The sequence below is a fragment of the Callorhinus ursinus genome, unplaced genomic scaffold (genome assembly GCF_003265705.2).
Source record: "Callorhinus ursinus isolate GAN/ISIS: 27379988/994484 unplaced genomic scaffold, GSC_fseal_2.0 scaffold4, whole genome shotgun sequence".
NCBI classification, from domain to species: Eukaryota; Metazoa; Chordata; class Mammalia; order Carnivora; family Otariidae; genus Callorhinus; species Callorhinus ursinus.
In genome coordinates, this window is record NW_027397066.1 from 120,125,019 (window position 1) to 120,146,984 (window position 21,966).

Here is a 21,966-nt window from a genome sequence, read left to right on the forward strand (position 1 = left end):
CCTACTGGAGAAAGGAGTTGTAGACTGTAGGATGCTATACAAGTATAGTTTGTTTCTTTTACTTTGGAATTGGTTGTATAAAATCAAAGGCTGTGTTCTCATTCTAGAAGAAACATTTTTGTTTTTTTTTAAAAGAAGTTCTGAGTGTGTGAATTGGTTGGAAATTTGAGGAGCCAGATTTTTTTAGATTGATGTACATAATGCTAATTAATAGTCATCGCAATTTTTAAAGATGGACTGGGTCAATTAACAGTATTTTGGTGAGTTGGTATGGTATTTATTGAAATAAGTTAAAATGTTGGTCACTTGACTTTTTTTGGAAGGAACTAATGATACTATTGAAAATATAAAGTTCAGATTTTAAAGTGTAGTATATTGAAGAATAATGTACGTAATTTTGTTTTCTCTTCATTCAGCTATCATTTCTTTTCTCCTTTTGTTGTAGATCATTTTGTGTATTTTAAGTTACCAAGTTGCTTTTTATGTTTTGGAGCCCAAGTTAAACCACTTTTTGCTTTAGTTTCTTTACTTGTAAAATGGGACTAATAATAACAAAGTTTTATTAGATCTGTAAACATGAAAGGAATGAAAATGCTTACTGCAAACCGTCCTTGAGTCTTCACTCTATGGCAGAAGCCACCTTCTCCTCTTTCTAAACCCGTTTCCTGAGAATTTCAGCAGCTGGTGGAAATGAGAAGACATTTAAGAGTTAGTTTATTGAATTTTGCACTCATCAGTTTTGTCCGTTATTTTTTGTTAAATGGCTTTGACACTTAGAAATGATTAATGAAGTTAGTTTGAGCTGGTTCTAGTTGCTTACATACTATCCCTTTTTAATATTTTTCACCCTCTTTTATGTATTAGATTACTTGTCATCAGTACATTTAATGTGTAGTTCATTTCTGCGTGATACAATTTTTTTCTCTTGCTACCTACACAGGCTGCTTTTGTCAGAGATGTTTTATTACCAGGAGAATGGGATGTATGTGTAACATCTTATGAAATGCTTATAAAAGAGAAGTCTGTTTTCAAAAAATTTAATTGGAGGTACTTAGTTATAGATGAAGCTCACAGGATCAAAAATGAAAAATCCAAGGTAATTTGGTATTTGGAAGTGAAAATCATTGTGCCGTCATTTAGAATTTGATCAGTATGTAGAATATTCTCATGATGAATTTGGTTCTTTTAGTTGTCAGAAATAGTGAGGGAATTCAAGACCACAAATCGACTATTACTGACTGGAACACCTCTTCAAAACAACTTGCATGAGCTCTGGTCACTTCTTAATTTTTTGTTGCCAGATGTCTTTAATTCAGCAGATGTAAGTATGTCTTATTGTTTTCTGGATGGAATATTAATGTTTTTGTTTAATGCTATACATTTTTGTAATAAAATTGGCCTTTTAGCCACTGCTTAAGATAATTGTTAATTTTTTACTTTTACGTAGTCTGGTGTAACCTACCAAGTTTTTTATCCATCCCGAGAGTTTATTTTTATGCCTTTTGATTTCAGTATCATTCTATAAATCAGTTGTTTTCTCTTTCTGTAATGTCATGGATTCACATACCAAATAGTCACGTTGGGCCTGCATTTCAGCGGCTGTACGTGGACTCAGGTTATTTCCCAAATGAATTTGTGAACTTCATATAGCCTGTGTTTCCCCAGGATGGTCTTCAAATTTGGTAAAATCTGTCTAGCCATCTTTTTTTATGGTCTAACAAACATAGAACCTAATCTTTACCTTTTAATAGATTATTTGCACTGATAAAAATGGCTAAGTAGTTATTCAAACTGTTGGTTGTACCTAAGAACGTAATATGTATATTAAGAGTCTGCTATTGATAATTACCATTTTTTTTGCTGAACCAGAGTTCATTTTTGAACTTTGTTTCCCACGTGGAGAGAGAGAGAGAAAGAGCCTGTGCTTGTGTGTGGCTTTTTGAAGAGCTCAGTAAGTTCCAAAAGGGTTAATTTTGGGTTGTTATGTTAAGGATCACTAAAAGAATAGAGAAAATTGTGTTCTTGGAAGGCATTTAATCAGTCTCAGGAAAATAGTTCAGTTCTGCTTTTGTGTATTTTGACGTTTTGTTTTAGAGATTTCTTTTTCTTACTGCATTGACACTTTAATTTGTTTAGTAATCTGTGAAAGCTTTGTTGTAGTTAACATAATTAATCCTACAATTATGTTTACTAACAAAGCACAAATACATACTAGATGTGCCAAAGAGGTAAGAATATGGAAGTTATCCTTGTTCAGATCCTACCCAAATACTAATGAAATGCTGGTAATTTAGTAAGTTTAAATTAAAATTGACACTGCTCTGGAAACTTTGAGTAATCTGAGTAGCCTTGGAGAACAAACCAAAGTGATTTTAATTTTTCAGCTTTTCTAAAGGAAAATATTTTTCAAGAATGTTTTCTAATTCTATAGAACTTCCTTTCCAACTATTCTTTTTCATTGTGAAACTTGTCATCTTGATGTTTTTAATCTGATTTCTCAAGATAGTTCTAAAATGAACTGTTAACAATGACGCATGAAAAATATGGGATTGAACCAAATGATTTTTGCAGTTCACAGCTCAAATACTAAACTAATTCTAGAATTCATTGTTACATCTAGCATAAAAAGGATATTTATGGATAATGCCTGTGGTTAATATTTCTGATATTTATTTTTTGTTTTTTAACTAGGATTTTGATTCATGGTTTGATACAAACAATTGCCTTGGGGATCAAAAGCTAGTTGAGAGGCTTCATATGGTAAGTGTTTTGGAATAAGGTTAAAGCATATTTCTAATGGGAAAAATGAAAGAGGTTTAAAATAGTGGATTGTTTTTCTGATAACAAAAAAAACATGTTGACTAGAATTAGATCTGTTTGAATCCTGTCACTTAACTGTTTAATCTTACACTGGGGGCTGGGGGGGTGTGAAGTGTGCATTTAGTGTTAGAACCTAAAATGAAATCCTAACTTAATGAGTGGAAAAAGTAATCCAAATCTAAGAGATTTGATTCTCAAAGGCTAAAGGGGTCCATCTTTTGTTCTTAAATCCTGCAACTGTATAAGCAACTGCTAATAGTGCATTGTGAGCAGAGTTGTAAGTTTTTGCTGTGATAATAGCTTTTTTACTTTTTAATAAGATTCACAAGTGAAAGTTGGTTGGTAGATAAATTTCTCAAACAGAACCCAGAATATGATAGCCTGACTAGCAGAATAAAACCAGACCTTGTAAGCATAGCATATAAGGCTTTTCATGACCTAATGCAACGGTTCTTGACTTGTATTGACATTTTGGTCTAGATAATTCTGAGGGGCACAGGGAAGGTGGTTTTCTTGTTTAACAGCATTCTTGGCACCTCTACCCTCTACATGCCAGTAATATGTCCCCATTTGTGACAACCAAACATGTTGCTGGGCATTGCAAGTGTCCACTGGATGGGGGGCGGGGGTCAGTCTCCTCCCTAAACCCCATGATTTAACTTTTCTGACATTCTCTAACTTCTGTTTCACTTCTTATATCACTTTAATTTGTTAGAATTTCTGACCCCATTATCAATTTTCTGTAAACATTGTACTAATTTCAGTCTTTTTGTCTTTGCTGATCCTTTCTGCCACATCTGGTATCCCCTTTCCTGCACTTCACTGATACCTAGTCCAGCACTCAGTGGTAATGTCACCTTTTCCACTGAATATCCGGATGAAGCCAGCGTAGAAGCTTCTTTGTATCCCATCTTTAAAAATCAAGGCATTTTAGATAGGACTTTGCACTGAATGTTGAAATGTTTAATTTACAAATTTTTTCCTGCTGCATTGTAAACACAAAGGCAGGAAACGTCTTACGTTTGTATCTGTAGCACAATGCCTGGTTTATAGTGGGTATTTGAATAGGGGAAAAATTAAGTCTGTGAATGTTTAAAGACTTGTTTCTATATAAGTTAATTATAACGTACTTTAAAATTCTCATGTACTGAAATTTTATTATGTTAGATTTTTGAAGGTGATAATATCTTAGACATCTTTGTTTTAAATTAGATGGCGTTGAAGCACGTAAGCATTCAATTTAGATTTAGAGTATGGAGTGTATATGTAGACTTTGCTTTAATAGGTACACATGTATGTAAAACAATCTACATAACAGAATCAGCCACTTTTGGCATTGCTGTTTATTTTGTTCAGACAGTAGTGTGAAAATGCTTATCAAATCGGGAAGAGGTCTGGTAGCTACCTTTCTCTACTGTCTTAAAATTCCTACCTTAGCTCCTGTGGTCTCGTGATGAAAGAGGATATTCAGAATCAGCATAGGTATACTTAGGAATGAGGTCATTTTTACTTAATGAATCAGTTATCTATTAATGCAGAATACTCCCCTCTCCTACCAAAAAACCCTTAATAGTATCTATTTTAGTAATCCTAGAACTTATGGGTTGGCTGAGTGTTTTCTTTGCTGGTTTTACCTGGATTTAAACAGCTGCGTTTACCTGGACAATTCTGAGGAGGGCCAGTGGGGCTGAAGGTCTTTAGTAACATCTGGCAGTGGATGCTGGCTGTCAGCTAAGATTATCTATACAAGTTTCCTTACATGATGACGTTAGAGAAGTGTTGCTGATTATTTTTCTCACCAGTTTTTAATTTCTTTGTGATCATATTTTTACAAGCTAGTGTAAGTAGAACATAGGAAGATACAAATAAAGAATCTTTAGTTTTGTAGATACTCTAAAATTTTATGAGAATGAGCTACATACAACATGGATAGGTTTTACAAACATGTTGAATAAAAGAAACGAGATAAAAGGTATATATTGTATAATTCTATGTAAAGTTAAAAATAACAGGCGAAACTAATCTATGATGTTAAAATTTAAGGGGGATAGTGACTGGGAAGGTTGCAAGAAGGGTTTCTGCAGTCTTCTATTTTTATCTAGGTGATAGTTGATTACATGGGTATGTTTACTTGATTGAAATTTATTGAACTGTGTAGTCATGATTTGTATACTCTCTATGTTCTGTGTCCATAAGAAAAGGGTAGTAAAATTTTTATTAAGTTTTTATTTTAATTTCAATATAGTTACCATACAGTGTTCTGTCCGTTTCAGGTGTACAATGCAGTGATTCAGCAATTCAATACATCACCCTGTGCTCATCACAAGTGTACTGCTTAATCCCCATCTCCTATTTCATCCATCCCCCCACCCACCAAAAGGGTAGTAAATGTAAAAACTAACCATAAAAACATTTTAATGTGGACATAGCTTTAAGTACTGTTGGACAATCTACATAAAAATACAGTAATACCCCCCAGCCCCCTGGCCCTTTGTCTGCAGGTGATACATTCCAAGATTCCCAGTGGGTTCCTGAAACCACGGATAATACTGAACTCTGTATACACTGTTTTTTCTTATACATACATATCTATGAAAGTTTAATTCATAAATTAGGCGAGGTGAGAGATTAACAGCAATAATTACAAAATAGAATGATTATAATATTTTATAAGTTATATAAATATGGTCTCTCAAAATACCTTATTGTACTGTACTCCCCTTTCTTGTGATGATGTGTGAGATGATAAAATGCCTACATGATGAAATTAAGTGAGGTGAGTGATGTAGGCATTGTGATGTAGTGTTAGTCTACTACTGACCTTATGATATGTTAGGAGGAGGATCATCTGCTTCTGGACTGTGGTTGATGCAGGTAACTTAATCCATAGATAAGAGAACATGGTAACTAGTTTTAAACCTCAAAGACAGTGAATGTTGAAAGTATCAAAACTTAACTGTTTTGGGGGTGCCTGGGTGGCTCAGTCGTTAAGCATCTGCCTTTGGCTCAGGTCATGATCCCAGTGTCCTGGAATCGAGCCCCTCATCAGGCTCCCTGCTCAGCAGGAAGCCTGCTTCTCTCTCTCCCACTCCCCCTGCTTGTGTTCCCTCTCTCGCTGTGTCTCTGTCAAAAAAAAATAAAATCTTTAAAAAAAAAAATTTAGTTTCTAGTGTCTTATGACAATATAGCAAGTGTATATTCATTATATGTATTGAATAAGTAATGATATTGTATTACCCTTCAGGAACTCAGTAATAAATTATATTGGGAAGGGAGAAATTCTCAAACAGATAAATTTCCATGTGTTTAATAAACAATTTTGAGATCCTGAAATAATATATATAAGATCATTTGTTTCTTTTTTTTACTTTTTTAAATTTTATTGTTAATCATACATTACATCGTTAGTTTTTGCTTTTTTTAAATTTTATTGTTATGTTAATCACCATACATTACATCATTATTGTTTGATAATTTCTGTTTCTTTTTGATCTTTAAGGTTTTGCGTCCATTCCTCCTTCGTCGAATTAAAGCTGATGTTGAAAAGAGTTTGCCTCCGAAGAAGGAAGTTAAAATCTATGTGGGTCTCAGCAAAATGCAAAGGGAATGGTATGTGTTCTTAGACGTTTTAAAATCACTATTGATTCTTCACTAACTTTCATTTGTATTTTGTTTTCCTAATTGTGTCTGCAAGGAATTGCTGTTTGCTCTGTTGAACTCAACCTGGAGTTTTGAGATCATGTAATTTAGGACTTGCTAATCAAATTTATAATACACAATCTTAAAACTTTTAGCTTATAATCAGGATGGGGAGTTTATGAATCCAAGGATTAAAGTTGGCATTAATTAAACAGGGATATATATATATATATATAAACCCCTCTACTTGGGTTTTTTAAAAAGAAACTGGTGGCACAGATGCAGACAGATGGTTACCTTGGTGGTTCATAAATACTGGATTGTGGATTAGGGCTGATCTGATGAAGTTGGAGATTGTAGAGATAAGAGAAAATTTAGGTGCTTTCTTTTAGTCCATAAAGCTATTACAAATATTTAATTTAAAAGACTCCATTCTGAGCGGATGTTTTATTTTAGGCAGGATTCCCTTTGTGAATTTATGGTGGTAATGTAGTTATTTTTCAACACCTCTCTAGGGCATAATAAAAATGTTGAAAACCTCATAAGTTTCTTTTCTTCCTTTTTTTTTTTTTTTTAGGTTTTATGGGTGTATGAAATCCAAAAGGCTAGAAACCACTAAGAATTAAATTTTTTTACAGATAGAAAGGTCATCATGAATCAACAATGTGAAATGGCTGTAGAAAAGATTGTTACCTTAGCATATATTAACATAAGTGTAGTGTTCAAAGGAGAGAAATAGCCATACTTACTCTTTACTGGTTACACTACATTTCAAGTGTATTTAATTCCATACTTGATAAGTATTTGCAAGGGGCTGGAGTTGTTGGTAAAAAGAAAGGATAAAATGTAAAGAAATGGGCATGTTACCTAGGAAAGACATGACCACTGTAGAAAGTAGTCCATACTAAATGTTCTTAAAACTTTTGGAAGGCTTTTATAAGGTAGCAGATAAGTTAATATATGCTAAGGTGACAATATTTTCTACAGCTATTTCACATTGTTGATTCATGATGACCTTTCTATCTGTAAAAAAAAATTGATAGCCCGTGGCTCTAGTTTTACTGCCCTCATATCTCCCCCGCCCCCATGTACTTTTATTTATATTTAAATCTCATTGATTTCATTTTATTCTCATCATCATGTTTTACCCTATCATGATTCTTCCTCCCTCCTTAGATCTGTTCTCACTCAAGTGCTACACTTATGCATTGAATAGTAATTAAATATTGACACTCTTCTCCTGGAAAAGAGTACAAATTAAAATTATGTTTAAAACTTAGGTTTTGGGGTGCCTGGCTAGCTCAGTCAGTAGACCTTGTGACTCTTTTTCTTGAAGTTGTAAGTTCAAGCCCCATGTTGGGTGTAGAGATTTCTTAAAAATAAAAAATAAAAATAATAAAACTTAAGTTTTAAGTTTTGCTTAATTATTTAAAAATGTTGTGTCATACTGCTTTGTTTTAATTCATCCCAAGGAGACATACTGTTTTGGATCTCTAGGCCCAAAGTGTAAGTGTGAACATTAGAACAATGGGAGGAATAAAGAAAAACAAGGAAAGAGAAAGATGTTTTTATACGTGGTAAACTCCTAACCACATCTTAGAAGTTGATGGGTTCTTCACAGGTATTTTTGGGTTGAGGTAGGGGAGGGCATTAAGTATGGAAAGTAATAGGGACTGGTCAGGGCACATTTGAACCCTTTTAAAATATTTTTCTTCTCAATAGGTATACTCGGATATTAATGAAGGATATAGATATATTAAACTCTGCAGGGAAGATGGACAAAATGAGGTTATTGAACATCCTGATGCAGTTGAGGAAATGCTGTAATCATCCGTATCTATTTGATGGAGCTGAACCTGGTCCGCCTTATACAACAGATATGCATCTAGTTACCAACAGTGGCAAAATGGTGGTGTTAGACAAGCTGCTCCCTAAATTAAAAGAACAAGGTAACTATGTTACTGGTAACAAATTGAGAAGTGATGAAATTCTGATGTGTAAAATAAGGGACCACTACAGTTTGAAATTACTAATCCTGGCACTTTTATAAAGTTGAAGTGTGGGACTTTTAAAAACTTCTATTAGCTGAGCTTCCTTTCTCCCCCCAGTTCTAGGCTTATAAATCTTCTTAGGATTAACAATCGTGGATTTTGGGGAGAGTTCTCATTTTATATATGCTTTCCCAGATATGTCAGCTTTTTGTTATAAAGTGCCAAGAATGCTCTCTCCACACATAGTTCCCAGATACTTTGGTAGACAGTGTTGTTGTGTTCATATATTGTTTTTCAATTATTTATGTGGATTTTTAAGTTATTTAAATGACAAATTTTTTAAATTTTTAGTAATAAAGTTAAACAGTAATAAATTACTAGACATGTGCATGGACCCAAAGCAGTTTTGTTTGTAACATGCTTGCTTTTTATGTGAAAATGAGTATGTAGTATGTATAGAGATGTATTTAAAATACATGAATGTAGAATGTATTTAGTGTGATGCCAGCTTCAGTAATTACAGACTCGTGGCAAAACTTTTTTACATCTGTACTGTACCTGCTTTCCTCCTCGCAGATTAATTTGAAGGAAGTCCGAGACATCAAAGCTTTTCATACACAAATTATCAATTCTGTAATGTGAAATAATACAGTCAGATTTCAAATTTTTCCATTTGTGTTTCTCTTGTGTGTTTTCATAAGAATGACTTTTGTACCAGTCACCTCTAGGATATTGACTATCAACCTCCTAAGAGTTGTCAGTGAATTGGTTTACTTTTTTCTTGCTTTTACACTTTTTTGTGGAAATATATTTTCTAAAATATTTTTCTTGAAAGCTAAGTAGTAAAGGAGTGAATTGGTGGAAGGGAATCACAAGAACTTGGTAGAAATACTCAGATATTAACGAAAGCTGCATTTAACTCTGAAAGGAAAATGGGGACTATTGAGCATCCTTAGGCATCTCAGGTACAAGGTGAGACACCAGTAGATTATCAGCCTCAGCTTCCGAGACAAGATAATTTCGTAATCTTTATTTTTTTATAATGACTCCTTGGTCTTCATACATTCTGCTGTGAAGGCATTGTGCAGCTGGCTAAAGAAATGGAAGGCAGTTGAATAACTTGAATCATGGCATAAGTGAAAGATGACCATGTAGATGTGAGGCCACATTTATGTTGTTATGGTCTTTCAGTTGGAATTGGGTCTTCAGAACTAGAATGAGATGGGTTTTGGGTATGTGTTGGGGAATGTTCAGGGCCGTGCACATGGGAGAATTGCGGTGGTGGTGGGGGTGGTAGAAGGTTATTTTTAAGTGCATGTGGAATAAAAAGAATGATTCTCTCAGCCTTGGGACAGACACAGGCCAGAACAAATACCTTTTCCGTTTACCTTAGTGTGTTGTACGGATATTACCCTTTTCTGTTTGTGCCATTATGGGAAAAATGGGGAGAATAACTGACTTGGATAAATAAATAATGTATGGTTTTCTTCTTATAACCAACTAGGTAACTTAGAATTAAGGGGTAACTGGTTAGTCTTAGTTTTGATTAGCCTTAAATATTTATTTATTTTTTTATTTATTTTGAAAGACTTTATTTGACAGAGAGCAAGAGCAGGCACACAAGTAGGGGGGCGGGGGGAGTGGGAGAAGGGGAAGCAGGCTTCCCAGGGAACAGGGAGCCTGATGCGGAGCTCGATCCCAGGACCGTGGGATCATGACCTGAGCTGAAGACAGGCGCTTAACTACTGAGCCACCCAGGCGCCCTTGATTAGCCTTAAATTTTTAAATAAGTTTTTTTTTTACTTTTGAAGCTTCTGAAAATGAGCTGTTCTGTTTGCTAACAGGTTCACGAGTACTAATCTTCAGTCAGATGACAAGGGTATTGGATATTTTGGAAGATTATTGCATGTGGAGAAATTATGAGTACTGTAGATTGGATGGGCAGACACCCCATGATGAGAGACAAGTGAGTAAAATCCAGGGAGGGAAGGTAAAAAATTATCAGATAAAATAATTTCCTGACATTTGTTTTATTTTATATCTATAGGAGTCCATCAATGCATACAATGAGCCAAACAGCACAAAGTTTGTTTTCATGTTAAGCACACGTGCTGGTGGTCTTGGCATTAATCTTGCTACTGCTGATGTAGTAATTTTGTATGATTCAGATTGGAATCCCCAAGTAGATCTCCAGGCTATGGTAAGAGAACAGTAAATATATTCTTAATATTTTCTTAGAGCTTAATATTTTCATTAGAGCAAGCTAATGGTCTGCATATGTCAGTGACGTAACCCAGTAGAGTTTTTTCTCTGACCTAATAATTCAGAGAGGGTGTTTTGTAGGTGATCTCTCATCTAAAGCAGGATATGTCTGTCTCACAGCTTTGCCATATCTTAGAACCTTGGAGTCTAGCTGTATCCTGTGCATCCTGATGGCAGAAGGGGGATAGAGTTGAGGATTGCCTAGGAAATTGTTTATGGGTCAGACCTGAAAGTCACAATCATTGGCCAGCACTTAATCACATAGCGTAATTGGGTGCAAGGGAATTGGCAAATTACAGTATAGTTGTGCCTTAGGAGGAAAGGGAAACAGGTTTGGTGGGCTACAAACCTTCCTACCACGTTGGATGCTTAAAATTTATACCCCTGTGTGGGAGTTCTTTGGCTAGAACAGGAAGATCATTCTTAGGTTGAGAAAATTTATGATCTGTAGATTAATATGAAAACTTACAAATTCTTAAGTTTGATACTGTTAGTGACTTGACCCATGGTATTGTTGACCATAACTCTGGCGTTGGTTGCTTTTATCCTATCCTCTATAAGGGTGGTTGAGGAAAATTGATCAGTTACAAATAGGGATGTTTTGTAAGAATGTGTTTTGTGAACTTAAGTTAAACAGAAATGGAATTCAAATTAATTTGACTACTTGTATGTAGTTATTTGGGTGAATTTAAAGACTAGGATATTTATATTTGTGGAGTTCTTTTATTTATGTCACTTCTTTCCCTAATAGCGAAAATTTGTATATGATTTAGGTAGAAAAACAATTTGAATTTAAACCTAAGAAAGATTAAAAAAAAAAAACCTTATCATCCAACTTAATTATAATTTGTCTTTCTTATTTGGAGACGTGAATTTTATTATTTACTTATTTTTAAGATTTTATGTGAGAGCGGGAGCCAGGGGAGGAGCAGAGGGGAAAGGGATGCGGGGTTTGGTCTCAGAACCCTGAGATCATGACCTGAGCGGAAATCAAGAGTTGGATGCTCAACGGACTGAGCCACCCAGGCGCCCCTGGAAACATGTGAAATTTATATCAGTATAATCTAGTGAAAGTAACCAGATAGTTTCTCACGGATTCAGCATCTGTTGTGTTCCATACCTCCTAAAAGTTATCCTTTGATAACCAATTAATTTGATTGAAATGGAGAAACTTTGAGAATCTAGGAAATACTAATCTAATACAAATTTATTTTTAGGATAGTTTTGTTACATTAAGAACTTCCACACCTGAGAATATTTTAATTTTGCTTTTCAGTATACACAGTCATATGTTACTTACGTAATTTTTAACTGTATTTAAAATAACATGGTAATTTGCCTAGGACCGAGCACATAGAATTGGACAAACCAAGACCGTTAGAGTATTCCGCTTTATAACTGATAACACTGTGGAAGAAAGAATAGTGGAACGTGCTGAGATGAAACTCAGACTGGATTCAATAGTCATTCAACAAGGTGAGCCTTAGAACTTTAAAAAATTTACTGAGTTGGATTAACAAATTTTTTTTCCTAGATTTTTTAGGAGGTTCTTGTTATTGAGCATCTATGGAATCAAGCTGGCAGCCTGAACAATATTCATATTCCAGAAAATAGTAAGTTTTAGTTTTAATAAGAGGATAGGTATGGGCTCAGGAAGGTTGAAGTTTGCATATTGGCTTTGCCAGTCAGCAGTAGCAGTTCTTTTATACCATCTAAGCCTGTTTCTCATCTGTTAAATGGGGATAAAGAGAAATAAAGTTTAGTATTATTAAGGATTAAAGGGGGAAATGTATATAAAATATCCAGCATTCAGTGTGGTACATATTAAATAGAGCTGTGATGAGTATAATTTACATGTACTGAAAAGTACTCTATTAATTATTCTGGGGTAAAATGAAGAAATAAAAATGAAACAAAGAATCTGATGTTATTTTTTTTTTCTAGTCTGCAACTATTTACTGAACAGCCACCAGATGTGAGGCATTGTTCTTAGTGCTGAGAATACAATGGTGAAAGAAAGCAACAAATGTTCTTATCCTCATGGAGTTTATAATTTAGTGAGAGGGGAGACCCAGAATAAACATTTATGTAAATAGGACTACAGGGTGAGAGTGGGAATCCTCAATAACCTCAGGCTTATAATGGTTTCTTTATTCTCAAATTTGCATTATGAGCATGTACTTTTAATCTGTTTATAAGGAGAGATACACTGTTAATATTGTTCGCTGTTGATTCATATTCTGTGACTTCATTTTGTTAACCGGCTTTTAATTTCCAGGTAAGTAAGGGAATGTTACATTTCTTTCATATTCTCTTAATGCCAACCATAGTGTTAGCCACATCTCTAAATATGTGAAATAAATGATGGCTTATTGTTAGTTTTTATTAATAATTACTTATTATCAAGTGCTTACTTTGTGCCAAGCAAGGTACTAAATACTTTGCATCCATTATCTCCTTTATCCAGCTTGAGGTTGGCATGAGAAGTAGAGGCAGGTCACTTGTTTACCATTCATGTAGCTAGGAAGTGATTCATCTAAGACCAAGAACTATATTAACTATTAGAGGGAAGTGTTTACTTATGAAAGTCTCTGGAGCCTGCCAAACAGAAAGGTTTCTCATGTTGATGTAATGGCTAGTTCTTTTCTCCCTCGCATTCTTAGAAAAACATTTGCCTTGTAATATTTTTAATTATTCTCATCTGTGAAGCACTTTTTAAAAAAAAGAATGAAAATTAATTTATAATCAATTTAGAAAAGCTGAGTTTTTTTACTTAGTTTTTTGGTTTTGGGGGGGCAAATTTTATTATTTATTTATTTATTTATTTTAAAGATTTTATTTATTCATGAGAGAGAGAGAGAGAAGCAGAGGGAGAAGCAGGCTCCGAAGGAGCGGGGATCCCGATGCGGGACTCAGTCCCAGGACCCTGGGATCATGACCTGAGCCGAAGGCAGACGCTTAACATCTGAGCCACCCAGGCACCGTGGGGTGGGGGTGGGGGGGCAAATTTTAGAGCCAAATTTTGTGCTAATAGCTTTGTGGGCATTAGTCAAATAGCAAGCCTTAGGTGTATACCTTTGCATTACTGTTGTGGAGTGTAAGGGATGTAATTAAAAACAATGAGAAATCATAGAACCGCTTTATGTCTGAATAGCTCCTCCTCCTCTGTCCAATGGGGAAGTAGTTTCAATTAGGACTGAGAACATTTTGATAGTGAGATTGCTTTCAAACCAAAGAAACGTTCTAAAGATAAATCCTAACTTTGAAAGTCATACAAGTTGGTTGGAATACAAAAATTGAAGCTTTATGTAAGTTTATGTGAATGGCCCTTTAGGGTAGAAAAAATTCTTTATGGTATTTTGGTTGGTTGTTTTGATTCCTGTATTTTTGAAAACACAAATTACAGGGTTGGCCAAATTCCTACCAATTGAAGATCTTAGTTTTCTTAGGCTGAATGTCTTCTGTGATCAAAATAAGAGTTTCAGTTCTTAAGATTAGGAAATTTTCAGAAATTGATGTATATTTCAGTCCTTAGCTAAAGCTTGGTAATATGAAGGTTTTTTTGTACTTCACCTTTTTGTCTTGTTTTTTGTACTTTTCTAAGAAAAAGCTGATGGAGTATTAGTATTAATGTCTTTCTGCTTGTCAGAAACTTCTTGTCTTTATAATGATCTCATCTGTTGATACTTTAAAAAATCTTGCTAATAATTTTTATTTTCAAACATCCCAACTTCTGCTATTATTCAGCCCATTCAAGAATACATTTTATTGAGATGGTATACAGTAGGCTTCATTATGTGATAGATTAACTTTAGAGTATTTCAAAGCTTACAACTAAGAATCTGACATTGTTTTATGTGAAAATGAAAATTATCAGAATGATTGATGCTTGAGGCAAAATACATGGTATTACATCTAACATTTAAAGTTCCAAGTTTTCAGTAAGACAGATGTTGTTCGATTAACATTATACAATTTTTTTTTTCAGGAAGGCTTGTGGATCAGAATCTGAACAAAATTGGGAAAGATGAAATGCTTCAAATGATTAGACATGGGGCAACACATGTATTTGCTTCAAAAGAAAGTGAGATTACTGATGAGGATATTGATGGTATTTTGGAAAGAGGTGCAAAGAAGGTGAGGAATAGGTTAAATGATAATGTTTTTAATATATAACATGTTTTAAATCAGGACTGTTTGAAGAAATACTTGTTAGGTGAACCAAAAAAAGCTTTTATGTACTGCAAAGCCTAACTTATTTTAACTACAGTTCTCAAGTTTTTTTGTTTGGTTTTTTTTTTTATTCTCAATCTAATAGGGTGTTTTTTTCCCGTAGACTGCAGAGATGAATGAAAAGCTCTCCAAGATGGGTGAAAGCTCACTTAGAAACTTTACAATGGATACAGAGTCGAGTGTTTATAACTTTGAAGGAGAGGATTATAGAGAAAAACAAAAGGTAATTTTTGAAAGACATTTTGGTTACTTGAAGACTTTATTTTACTTGAAACTTGGAATTTTAAGTGTTAGGTGTAATGCCTTGTAAATTTGTCTCAACGCAGTCATTTCTGTATATTCACATCTAAATTATTTTCACTTTTACATGTAATGTCGAATTTTCAGTTAGTAAACTCTGAAATGTTTTCAAAATTTCTGCAATGAGGCTTACTGTATACATTTATAGCTGAAATATATTGTGTGGGGTGATTTATAATTGGAATCTTTGAAAATTAAAATAATTGGCAAAAAAATTGCCAGAACCTTACTAGATTTTTTTTTTAAACAGAATTGAATGGTAATAATTAAAGGGAAAAAACTTTCTAGTTTCTTTAAGTAATATTTGTTAGTATGTAGAGAACTTAGGAAATACCTACAAGTTGGAAGAAAAAAAATAGTTCTACTCAGTGTTTTTTCTGGTAACATTTAGGCTTGTATATCCTCTGAATTTTTTCTAGGCTAAATACATATCTACATTTTTCTCCTAGTTTGGGTTATAGCATATATTCTGTAGGTCGCCCCCCCAACTCCCAAATGTTCTCCATTTGGTTAAGAAATACTTGCTGTATATCTGTGCTATTCACTAGACACTGTCCTATGTATTAATTACATAGTTTTGAGCAAAGTAGCATAGTCCCAGCCTCGTAGAGCTTATAGTCCAGGATCTAATGAATATCTCACTATTTACAAACAACATTTGTAATGATGTACACAGTGAGTTGTGTTCACCTAAGATTTGCAACTGTAAATAATCAAAGTTGGTGATATGCATTGTTTCCCATATGCTAGATTGCATTCACAGAGTGGATTGAGCCACCTAAACGAGAAAGAAAAGCCAACTATGCTGTTGATGCCTATTTTAGGGAAGCTCTTCGTGTCAGTGAACCCAAAGCACCCAAGGTGAGTTGATAGAGCAATAAAGTATCCAAAAATATCGAAATGTAAATTTTTTTTCTTATATTCTATTTTTTTTTTTAAGATTTTAATTTTTAAAAATTTGTCTGCGAGAGAGAGGGGGGGAGAGAGAGCACACAAGTGGGGGGAGCGGCAGGCAGAGGTAGAAGCAGGCTCCCTCCTGATCGAGGAGCCCAGTGCAGGACTCAATCCCACGACCCTGGGATCATGACCTAAACTGAAGGCATACACTTAACCCACTGAGCCACCCAGGCGTCCCTTCTTTTTTTCTTATATTCTTACAGTTAAATCAGATTGAGAATTAGAATCTTTTGTGGCTTCTTACGGTGTATTTCCTTCAGTTTTTGTTAAAATGTTTTATAAAAATTAGTTGTGAATATATGCATTTAAAGTTTGATTAATGTTCATTATTTTTTTTTTTAAGATTTTATTTATTCATTTGAGACACAGAGATAGAGCATGAGCAGGGGGAGAGGCAGAGGGAGAGGGAGAAGCAGTCTCTCCCCCCGAGCCAGGAGCCCGATGCGGGGCTTGATCCCAGGACCCTGGGATCATGACCTGAGCTGAAGGCAGACGCTTAACAATCTGAGCCACCTAGGCGCCCCTCATGTTCATTATTAATGATAGATTCAGTTGCTTGGAGAATTGGCCATCATAGTTTACGGAAAAGCAAAAGAATTTCTTTTTTATGGATGATAACTTTTTTTTCTCTAGGCTCCTCGACCTCCAAAACAACCTAATGTTCAGGATTTCCAGTTCTTTCCTCCACGTTTATTTGAATTATTGGAAAAAGAAATTCTCTATTACAGAAAAACTATTGGGTACAAGGTAATGGGAATAACACTGTTCATACTAATCTGGTTTAAGTTTAAAACAAATTTTTGTTTTGTTTTTTCATGGTTCTATTAAAACGTGTAAAATATCATTTGGTTGATTAAGAATTTAGTTCAACACATAATTCCTAAAATCTGCTGATGGATGACATAAAAAAATATTTTTTTAGGTGCCTCGAAATCCTGACCTACCAAATGCGGCACAGGCACAAAAAGAAGAACAGCTTAAAATTGATGAAGCTGAACCCCTTAATGACGAAGAGTTAGAGGAAAAAGAGAAGCTTCTAACACAGGTATATAGAGTCTTATTCAAAATAAAATTTAGTAACCATTACTTTGTAAGGTACTGTGTTTAGGTCATGTTGGGGTATACAAAGAAGTACAAGTTTTTTCTTTCGAAAGTGAAGTAATTGGAAATGATAAAGCATGAGCATATGGGTATATGCTACATTTTGATTTGTCAGTAGTTGTTGAGGTAGTTGAGTAGATTTTATAGATTTGTACCAGCCTTGGTAGAGTGGATAGCCTTTTGATTACCTTTCTTCTGGTATTCATTTTTTTTTTCCTGTGACTCTTCCGCATTGGAACAGTACTAAGTTACTGTTCTTAATTACACGTCTCTGTTTGGTACTCTTTTGTTTAACAGTCTTTATAGTTTAATCAGGGTCTTTTAGAATCTGGCCTTAACCTATTTTTGAAGTTTTATTTTTCTTCCATTTTCCCACTTGATACATCTTTGCTCTTCAGTCTTATGATGTTTATTGCTCTTTGCAAACTCCTGCTGTTCCTTCAGAGTTCAGCAAAAATGTTACTTTTTCATGCAGCATTCCTTACTTAAGCTCTTCCACTGAGATTTAATTGTTTGGTTATGTAAGCAATATGTGATGTATTGCTGAAAATGCACATGTTAGGTGAATGAAAAGCTACCACTTTTAAAAAGAACTTCAAACCTAAGAGTAATTGAAAATTTTCTAATACTTTAGAAATATTGTTAAGTGTAATAGCATCTTATCCATGTTCAGTGTGCTGTTGTTAAATGTTTTGTTTCCATTGCCTTGAAGGGATTTACCAATTGGAATAAGAGAGATTTTAATCAGTTTATCAAAGCTAATGAGAAGTGGGGTCGTGATGATATTGAAAACATAGCAAGGGAAGTAGAAGGAAAAACTCCAGAAGAAGTTATTGAGTATTCAGGTAATTCTTTTATTATTTTAATAGATACAAGAATGTTCTCAGGTTTTTGGAGAGCTATTGAGTTCAGATTTTATTCTGAATTATGTTTTGATAAGCTAAATTTTGCCACCACTTTTAGGTCCTTATTTTTTGTGTTTTTAAAACACTGAGTTGGAAAATGTTCTTTTTTAAAATGGCATAGTTGTTACTATTTTTTTTTTTTACCCTAGCTAACTGGCTATTGCTAAGAAAATAAGAATAGGTCACTGAATAATTGTGCTTTCATTTTATTTTTTTCTATAACTTCTCAAGTACTATGTGCCTGTCTATTTCCTGAAATCACTTGGATTGTCAAGTGAAGAAAGAGGTAGTTATGCGGCGATGAGCGTGCTTAGAATTCAAGAATAGAAATTTAAGAGTTGGGGGATACTTAAATCATCCAGTTCATCTCATTTTTTTTTTACAGTTAAGGAAACTGAGAAATTAAATAATTGACTTATTTGTAGTATTAGACGTGAGAGAAATGGAAACATTTCTTAATCCTTAGCAAATTATTTATGATAAATTATTTATATTTTCCCCATTTCATCCACTTGCCCCATCTGTCCAATTTTTACTCTTTTACCAGCTGTATTCTGGGAAAGATGCAATGAACTCCAGGACATAGAGAAGATTATGGCTCAGATTGAAAGAGGAGAGGCAAGAATCCAAAGAAGAATTAGTATCAAAAAAGCACTTGATACGAAGGTACTTTGTATATTAATAAATATGGTAGTTAGTGATATAACTCCTATCTGAGAATATGCGAGTTAAAGTAACTTTTTAAAAGGAAATGAGTGCTGTGTATTGTGTAAGACTGATGAATCACAGACCTGTATTCCTGAAACAAATAATACATGATATGTTAATAATAAAAGGAAATGAAATGGTTTAAAATGAAGATTTTCTTCAGAGAACAGTATTCAGTTGTTATACGTATTCTCAACAGAATTTTTACCTTAGTACTTCAGTTGATATATTTGGGTCAGAGGTCCCTATGATTAGCTTTTTCCTACAAAGTCTGAGCCTGTATTTCTCTTTAGAATAATAAAGACTGAAGTTATTTTCACAGCAAAGGTCATATAATGCGATTGAGGTGCTTTGGATAGAAAATTCTGATTTGGAATGGAACATTTTTAGCTAATTTTACTAAAGCTAAGTTTGAAATAAGATTATATAGGATTTATATTTTATATAAAATTTTACTTGATAGATTGGACGGTACAAAGCACCTTTTCATCAGCTGAGAATATCATATGGTACTAACAAAGGGAAAAACTACACTGAAGAAGAGGATCGTTTCCTAATTTGTATGCTTCACAAACTTGGATTCGACAAAGAAAATGTTTATGATGAATTACGACAGTGTATTCGCAACTCTCCTCAGTTCAGATTTGACTGGTTTCTTAAGTCCAGAACTGCAATGGTGAGTCCCTGGGCCTTTCTGTGTAATGTAGCAAACAGTTCAGAGTAAGTATTGCTTAATATTCTTGAAGGTAGGTAACTTACTAAGAGAAAATTGTGGTTTTACCCCATTTTTGGAGTATATTTTTGTTACGATACTATAAGTATCATGGATTAAATCAGTTCCTTAGAAAACAGTTCTCATCTACAGTTAAAAATCTAATATCATGGATAACTTAAAAAAATTTCTTGGTTCCATTCTCTTTTAATATCACATAACTTTTAACATAACTACATAGGATAAGGACTAGTTTTTTTACTTTAGTCAGGTTCTAAATAGGAAACATCACCAGTTTCACCTTTTGAATGTGATGATCATAATTTAAAAATTGTATTTTTCAGATAATTTTGGTTTTATAAATGAACACATTTCTATGAAGAAAGAACTCACTCATATTCAGACATTTGCCTGTCTGGATTATTTTAAAATAGCTTGATGTAGTAAAACACTTTATTTTCAATACCAGAGTGTTTCTGATAAGCAAGTTCCATTCCTAATGACCTAAAGTTCTAATTCAGGAAAGTTTAGCTTCGATGAATTGCCTTTTTTATTATGCATTTTACCATTTTGAAGCTTTTAACTTCCATCTTGTGTTCTTTAGGATGATAATGCCCAAAATGTTTTGTAGTCTTAAGTTTGGGATATACTAGGATGGGCAAAGTTTAAACATTTTTATATAGTGAGATTTTTCTCTCAGTGTATTTAAAGTATGTTGTCACTCTTCAAGATTGGGGACAGTACACAGTCTTTTCATGTTTGACCACTGAAGGATTATTTTTCACTGAACATTAACAGTGGCTACTGTTTGTGTATCCTTGTTTGGGAAATGTTGCATTATAAATAAAATTTGAGGATAGAATGATTCAGTTGCTACAGCTCTATGTTCTGTCTTTAAGTGGGAACAATTTATATAGCTAATAAGAATGATTTTGTAGTGAGTGAAACAAAACGCAGTGTCACGTTGATTTACCAGTACAATACCATGGTCTAAAACAGTTATTTCCAAACATGTTTCATGTTAGAGCACACATAAGAAATGATTGTATGTGAATGGCCCCTTCTGATAAATACTCTTGCCTTAGAGCCAAGAGTATTGAGACCTTAGCACATCTGTACCACATTCTGGCATGTGTGCCTCAGTTTACCTGTTAAGTACAGAACTTTATTACCTTCTAGCTTTAGATTATATTGCAAATATTTCTAAACCTTGTATGGTGTCTTCTGTAACAGTATTTTTAAATGATTTTGTTGTGGTTTGTGTGTTTTTACAAGAAAACTATTCTGTTTACAAAAGTAAATAGTCAGCAATGATGCAAAAGGCCTTCTGTTGTTTTCAGAGTTATATACTGCTGCTACACTACACGTTCTACAACCCCCACAGAGGGTTGTAGATTGCTAGAGAGATGATGTAGATCTCAGCTACTTTTCCACGGTTGGGAAAGCTGGCATTTGGTACACTGACTACCGTGATTCTAGTACCTGTGCTTTAAAGGGAAAGAGGATATACACTTTAGTGAAGTTCTGGTTGATTTTGACCCTGAAATAGGTGTGCTTATATTACAGTTTTGGATATATAGGCTAGTTCTCAGGCATAGGTACCAAGGAGCAGTGTAGCATATATTGTTTATTTTCACTGCTTGAATTTGTAAGGGAAGGAAGGATTTAAGAAGACATAAATAACAATATGATTTTAAATAATGAAGTAAAAACATTGATATCTTTATCCTCATAGCATGGATTATATATGAAAATCAGTTCTTTTGGCTGTTCTAGATTTTATCTGTGGGGGAATGTATAATTACATACTACACTATTAAAGTGTTACAATTTTAAAACCTAGGTATCCTGAAAACTTGTAGGTGGAAAATACATGTTTACCATATAAATTTATCTTTACAATTTAGGAGCTCCAGAGGAGGTGTAACACCTTAATTACCTTGATTGAAAGAGAAAACATGGAACTAGAAGAAAAGGAGAAGGCAGAGAAAAAGAAGAGAGGACCAAAACCTTCGGTAAGTATTCATGAATATGTAAATATTTTCTTGGAAGACTTGTAAGAGTTTGAACGTTACTTGGCTATCATTGATGTGTTAGTCTTTTTTGTAAATGCAGCCTTGAGTTGCTTTTAAAAGTATAAATTAAATTTGATTGCATCGTGTGGGGAATATCCCGTTATGATGGTATTCCATAATTTGGGGATTCGTGAAAATCTGGGAAGGTATGTTTTGTGAATGCTATACTTGACCTTGGGAGCAGACTGCAAGGTATAAATTAGACTATGTAAAGAAATAATAGGAAAGCAGTGGCTTTACAACCTTTACTGACTTCTACGATT

The 21,966-nt window shown here is 34.0% G+C and overlaps 1 protein-coding gene and 1 long non-coding RNA gene across 2 annotated transcripts in view; one reads left to right on the forward strand and one right to left on the reverse strand.

Moving 5' to 3' along the window:
- The window catches only part of LOC112826099 (uncharacterized), a 34,880-nt gene extending 29,318 nt beyond the window's left edge, over nucleotides 1–5,562 (reverse strand). Inside the window, exons 1-3 of the long non-coding RNA XR_003208846.2 lie at nucleotides 5,522–5,562; nucleotides 4,479–4,655; nucleotides 600–681 (exon numbers count right to left, since the gene is read on the reverse strand). This is a non-coding gene — a long non-coding RNA (uncharacterized lncRNA). The remainder of the gene's footprint in view (nucleotides 1–599; nucleotides 682–4,478; nucleotides 4,656–5,521) is intronic.
- SMARCA5 (SNF2 related chromatin remodeling ATPase 5) overlaps nucleotides 1–21,966 on the forward strand; it is a 40,567-nt gene that overhangs the window by 16,931 nt on the left and 1,670 nt on the right. The window contains exons 7-23 of the mRNA XM_025874250.2: nucleotides 941–1,096; nucleotides 1,190–1,321; nucleotides 2,692–2,760; nucleotides 6,320–6,429; nucleotides 8,182–8,408; nucleotides 10,295–10,416; nucleotides 10,498–10,650; nucleotides 12,056–12,188; nucleotides 14,701–14,849; nucleotides 15,049–15,168; nucleotides 15,996–16,106; nucleotides 16,836–16,949; nucleotides 17,125–17,247; nucleotides 18,016–18,148; nucleotides 18,756–18,874; nucleotides 19,380–19,592; nucleotides 21,536–21,643. Of these exons, the coding sequence (XP_025730035.2) occupies nucleotides 941–1,096; nucleotides 1,190–1,321; nucleotides 2,692–2,760; nucleotides 6,320–6,429; nucleotides 8,182–8,408; nucleotides 10,295–10,416; nucleotides 10,498–10,650; nucleotides 12,056–12,188; nucleotides 14,701–14,849; nucleotides 15,049–15,168; nucleotides 15,996–16,106; nucleotides 16,836–16,949; nucleotides 17,125–17,247; nucleotides 18,016–18,148; nucleotides 18,756–18,874; nucleotides 19,380–19,592; nucleotides 21,536–21,643 (2,292 nt within the window). The remainder of the gene's footprint in view (nucleotides 1–940; nucleotides 1,097–1,189; nucleotides 1,322–2,691; nucleotides 2,761–6,319; nucleotides 6,430–8,181; nucleotides 8,409–10,294; nucleotides 10,417–10,497; nucleotides 10,651–12,055; nucleotides 12,189–14,700; nucleotides 14,850–15,048; nucleotides 15,169–15,995; nucleotides 16,107–16,835; nucleotides 16,950–17,124; nucleotides 17,248–18,015; nucleotides 18,149–18,755; nucleotides 18,875–19,379; nucleotides 19,593–21,535; nucleotides 21,644–21,966) is intronic.